The sequence below is a fragment of the Sipha flava genome, unplaced genomic scaffold, assembly GCF_003268045.1.
Source record: "Sipha flava isolate LNK unplaced genomic scaffold, YSA_version1 50612_pilon_pilon, whole genome shotgun sequence".
Lineage (NCBI taxonomy): Eukaryota > Metazoa > Arthropoda > Insecta > Hemiptera > Aphididae > Sipha > Sipha flava.
The window spans coordinates 5,734-11,239 of NW_020273408.1; the positions used below are offsets into that span (position 1 = coordinate 5,734).

At 35.1% G+C, this 5,506-nt stretch overlaps 2 protein-coding genes across 2 annotated transcripts; both read right to left on the bottom strand.

The window, feature by feature from the left end:
- Nucleotides 1–295: 295 nt before the first annotated feature.
- Nucleotides 296–3,955, bottom strand: LOC112690472 (keratin, type I cytoskeletal 9-like). The gene is made up of 2 exons (XM_025564489.1): nucleotides 3,819–3,955; nucleotides 296–1,256 (listed from the first exon to the last, which is right to left on the bottom strand). The coding sequence occupies exons 1-2, from the start codon at nucleotides 3,828–3,830 to the stop codon at nucleotides 501–503; spliced, it is 768 nt and encodes a 255-aa protein (XP_025420274.1). The 5' UTR covers nucleotides 3,831–3,955; the 3' UTR covers nucleotides 296–500.
- Nucleotides 3,956–4,649: 694 nt separating this feature from the next.
- Nucleotides 4,650–5,500, bottom strand: LOC112690473 (histidine-rich glycoprotein-like; the record flags this gene model as incomplete). Its single annotated transcript, XM_025564490.1, has 1 exon — nucleotides 4,650–5,500. A coding segment is annotated over one exon (591 nt), but the record flags the coding sequence as incomplete, so codon positions are not given.
- Nucleotides 5,501–5,506: the final 6 nt, after the last annotated feature.

The window sequence follows — 5,506 nt, forward strand, 5'->3', positions numbered from 1 at the left end:
TGAGAATGCAACAGTAAAAAATACACGTACAACGAGAATCATAATCTGAGGTTTTTAATTAAATCGCTTTTCTGCACCGCGCGTAATGGACTACATATTGCTCACTCGAACAATTATCTCATAACGTGCCTTCCAAACAATGTACACCAATAAGCGTTTTTATGTAAAAAAAAAAAAAAAACGTTTTTTTTTCATACACGATGCACTCGTACAGGTTTTCATATTTCCGACGGATTTGATAGTAAAATCGGAAAAACGCATTATGCTGTTTTCACGGTCGAAAAAGAAAACACAGTTTGGTGTACAGGTTTAATATTTTATTTATATTTAAAACGATCATTTAAATGACCAAGAGTGGAAAACCAGTTACAAACATGGAGTTTTCCTCATGAAAAATAAATTAAGATCAGTAATAATATATGATACGCGAAGGACGGATGCCAATGGAATTTTCATCATCTACGACTCGTGTTATACAGTCGGACGATGCGATCGAAGTCTCAATAATGGTGACTTCCGTGGCCACTGGAAGAACCGCTGGACGAACCACCATGTTGGTTGTTCTGGAAACCTTCTTGATTTTTGTTCACCGAAGTGAAACCAGAAGTTTCTTCTATGATATAGCCCTTCTGTCCGCTGGACTGGGATCCGAATTGTGAACCGCCACTGCCGCTTTCGAAGTTGCTGCCACCATGATGCTGGCCACCACCAATGCCGTGTTGACCACTGCCGAAACCGCTCGAGCCGGATCCGTAGTTTCCGCCTTGTTGGAATCCGCTGGACGAACCACTGCCGGCCGAATGACTTCCGGAGTCGATCACTTCCACGTGCTTCTTATTGAAGCCAGAAGCGATGTTCAGATTACTGCTGCCGCCCTCTTGGTCGGTGGAGTGATGTTGCTGCTGTTGCTGTGATCCACCGGAGCCATAACTTCCGTGACCAAGTCCGCCTTGTCCGTAGCTTCCGTGCGATCCTCCGCTACCGAATCCCCCGGCGTTGTTTCCTCCATGGCTACTTTGTTGGTAATCAGATTCGTAGTTATGCCCGCTACTGCTGCTAGACTGATGATGTTCACTGCCTCCGTGATGCTGTTCATTGCCTCCGTGATGATGTTCACTACCTCCGTGATGATCATGGCCACCGTGATGATGTTCACTGCCTCCGTGATGATCATGGCCACCATTATGGTGTTCTTTGTTGTTGTTGTGCGGGTATCCAAGAGCATAAGCGACCAACAAAACGGTCAATGCGATAGACTAAATAAAAAATAAAAATATTGCATAATTGTTACCGATTAGCTAAAAATAATTATCAAACTATAAAATTACTTATTATTAAGTAATTAATTAATGTATATTTTAACACGTGTCATAAAAAAACTTTTTTATATCCTTAATCATAGTAAACCTGTACTCTTATAACTCATTAAGATTTTAAAAATTGATCTGCTAGATCCATTAAAGTCATTCAAGACACGTTATCACACAGTTTGATTAGTTCAAAGACGTAATTAATTTATTGGTAATCTAATGGGTTAGTGTTTATGTACTGATCATGTTTACAATAATTTTATTCAATAGATAAAAACAAGAAAACAATTAGAACGTAACTGATACAATTAATAATTAAAACCATCGATAGCAATACTGTATACTGTTTACAGTATTAACTTTGAAAATGATAAAAACTTACATGTTCTACCAGTAACGAAATCGAAGGTGGTAACTAAAATTAACTTAGTTAACCTATTTATTATAGGCCGTTATACCATGATTAAAAATGTATAAGTATCACAAAATCAAAAGCATAATCGATTACGCATATTGCGAATTTCCGATATTAATGTTTTTTTTTATTGAAGTAATCATATAAGGTGTAACATTTAAAATTAAGAAAAGTTTATATTATCTTCAATGTATAGTTATTTAAATTTTGATTTTACGTCTTTTTTTATTACTTTACATAAATATCCATTATTTATAGAAGTTGTGTGATTTAAAATGTATTTTAATTGAAAAAATTAAGCAGTGCGATAATATTAAAACAACATCTAATCTTAAACTTAAAAATTACAAAAAACATAAACATTTTCATTATATCAAATTAAATTTAAATTATATATTCCCGTTTCTATTTTATACAATTTACAATTTATGGTTTTGAAAAAAATGACATAAATTAATTCTGAATTTTTTTTTAAACAAATAAAATTACACATTAATAAGATATCTATTAAAGCTTCAAGTATGAATTTCTAAATATATTTTATTTGATAAAATAACAAACGACATTTTCGGATTAAAATTTACGATAAATAGGTAACTTTAATAACTTCAAGAATTTAAATGCTGAATTTAATATTCACAATTGATAATTTATTATAAGCTTCATTTTAAATGTAAAAATATTTTTATACGTTTTAAAATGATACTAGTTCTACCAATAATTTAATATTTAGTAAGTATTCAATGATGTTTAGGGTAGGCCTTGGAACTATAAGTGCTAATATAATTAAATATTTGCAATACGTATACATTAAAGAAATAGAAAAAAATTTGATATTACATGAAATTAAAATTATAATAATATGCGAAAACGTGCAATTTTCGTTTGATTTAAAATACCAAAAAAAAAAGTAGAAACTGCTAACAATTAATATTTTTATTATATTATAGTTTTAACAAATTAAACTGAAATGAAAACACCGAATACAGACTAAATAAAGCCTCAAAAATTGAACATGAATGTAACATATTCTTATTTTAAGATTCAATGCTCAAGATTGTAAAGACTTGCCTCTATTGCTGCCGAATTTAGATACAAAATAATGTATTTTTATTAATAAAAATGTGATTTTTCGTGTAAATAATTGTAAATATTTAAAATTAGCCACAAATCATCAGAGTAAATTGTTTAAGGAAAAACTAAAAAATAGTAAAAATAAATATGTTTATAAGTTATAAATATTGAAGTTTTCTTCCAGTAAAAAACTATGTGTATCCCACTTATTAACATTTATAACATTTCATTTTCAAATTAAATATTAATTGATTATTAAACAATAAAAAATATATATACATAAATCGTAAAAAACTAAAATAATATTCAACTATAATTTACTTTTCAAAGGATTTAATTTTGCAAAAAAAAAAAATCCTAATGCCCGTTTTTTTTTTTTTTTTTACATAGTAGGTTATAGTTTTCATCTAATAATTCATTCGACAATAAATTAAAATCAAATCAAATAAGTGTTAAAGTAATCGAAAAAGAATTTCTCGATAGATAGCAAATTATAATGATTATTATCATGTTGTTAAATCGACATTTAAAACTAACACAAAGAAAAAATAATAATAAATATGAAACAGATAAATGATCCGTGATTTTTAACATAATATCACGGCTTAAAGTATCGTAAGATTTCCGATTGGTTTATGTTACAGCCTACGGCTTAGGCGGTCGAAATCATACACATCCTTGACGATTAGGGACGTACAGCGAAACCATAATCGGTCTAATGTGTCGGTGTAGGCACGCGAACGTCAATGTATACGTGTGGGTAATCCATCGACAACTTTGTTTCGTCATTTGAAATCGATACTACTTACGATACACCGATGGACTATTTAGCGAAACTATTCGGAAATTCAAAATCGCATTATCCGATACGTGATCGGCGGCGTTCCGAACGTACGCTAAACGTTCATACGTTTGAAAAAAAAAACAAAAACAAATCCGGTGATCAGGTTCGAATACGTGAACACGAACGCTCTTTGATTTGGATTACGACGGCGTTATGTAGTGTACACAATAGTTACCAGACGGTTCATGATGATGGGATGGCCGTACGTGCGGTATACGATTTGTCTACTATAAAAACGATATGGTCGGCCGACGTCGGTGGACTGCAGCGGATTGTTGTAGCGTTGCGACTGCGATCGGTCGGCGGCGGCGCCGCGTCTTATATGTGAAAATGGCACGCGCCCGCGCGCCCGCGCGCCCGCTCGGGTTTTTCAGTATTACGTAATCGCGCGGGATGATCGTCGCGGAACGCTTGCGCCGACCTTTTTTTTTTACCGACCCGTAACCGTATGACGGCGTCTTTGTCGGGACGCCCTGTAGGCCGGGTTCGATCGGTGATATTTTATTGCACGGCGTAGACGTGGTGAACGTACGAGTCGCCGGAGTTCAATTCCACTCAACATCAGCAGCACTGCCACCGATAACGGATAGGTGGTTTCGAGTAACTTGGACAGTACGAGTAATGTGGTTTGAGCGCGCCACGAGGGCATCGGACTCGGAGTGCCGAAATCGGTTGTAGAGCGGGACCCCGCGATGAAGACGCCGAGAAGACGCCCGGAGACACGATGGATGGATGGAATAAAACAGGACTTGGAGAAACTGGGGACACCGTAACGGGGAGAAAAAGTGAATGAAATGCCCGAACGGACAACGAGGACAACTATTACAATTATAATTAAACTATATGAAAACTCAACTATCGAAATTAAAACTATAAATTATAAATATCGATCGGATATACTATCATTTGTACATGATAAAAAAGTACAAATCATTTTTCGTTTTATACTAAGGAAATATATTTTCAGAGCATTTAAATTTTAAAAACAATTAAAATCTTATAGCATCATCGAAAAATTGTTACGTATAAAAATATTTTTAAACACTTAATAAGAAAAACACGCAATAAATTATAAAAAGATTCGGAATCAGGTAAATACAACGACATTTATATTAATGAACCTTCTACAGCGGAGGCGTACGTAAGATTATCGTTTTTCAAAGTTCGCGTAGAGGTTCGTATGAAAATCGTTCCGGTACGATAAATCGTACGTTACCACTCTGGTACCCTAGGTTCCATTTCATAAATGTCGCCATAACTTCTCTTCTAGTGACCGTACCCGACAACGTCATCATTTATTTTTTCGTTATGATGTTCCTTTCCGTCCTCGTGTTCATAGTTACCGTGTGGCTTATCACCACCGTGATGTTCGTAGTGACCATACTGTTCTTTTTGACCATGACATTCTCTTTCACCGTGATGCTCTTTCCCATCATGGTGCTCGTAGTGTCCAGGATGTTCTTTTTCCCCATGATGAACTTTTTCACCGTGATGCTCCTTTCCGCCATGATGCTCGTAGTGTCCAGGATGCTCTTTTTCACCATGATGCTCGTAATGTTCAGGATGTTCTTTTTCCCCATGATGAACTTTTTCGCCGTGACTTTCATATTGACCATGTGAATTATCGCCACCATGATGCTCATAATGACCGTGGTGTTCTTTTTCGCCATGGTGTTCATAGTTGTCATGTGGTTTATGACCACCGTAGTATTCTTTCTCACCATGGTGTTCCTTGTCGCCGTGGTGCTCATAGTTATCATGAGGTTTATGACCGCCGTAGTGTCCTTTTTCTCCATGGTTTTCTTTCTCACCGTAATGTTCTTTTTCGCCGTGGTGCTCATAGTTATCATGTGGTTTATGACC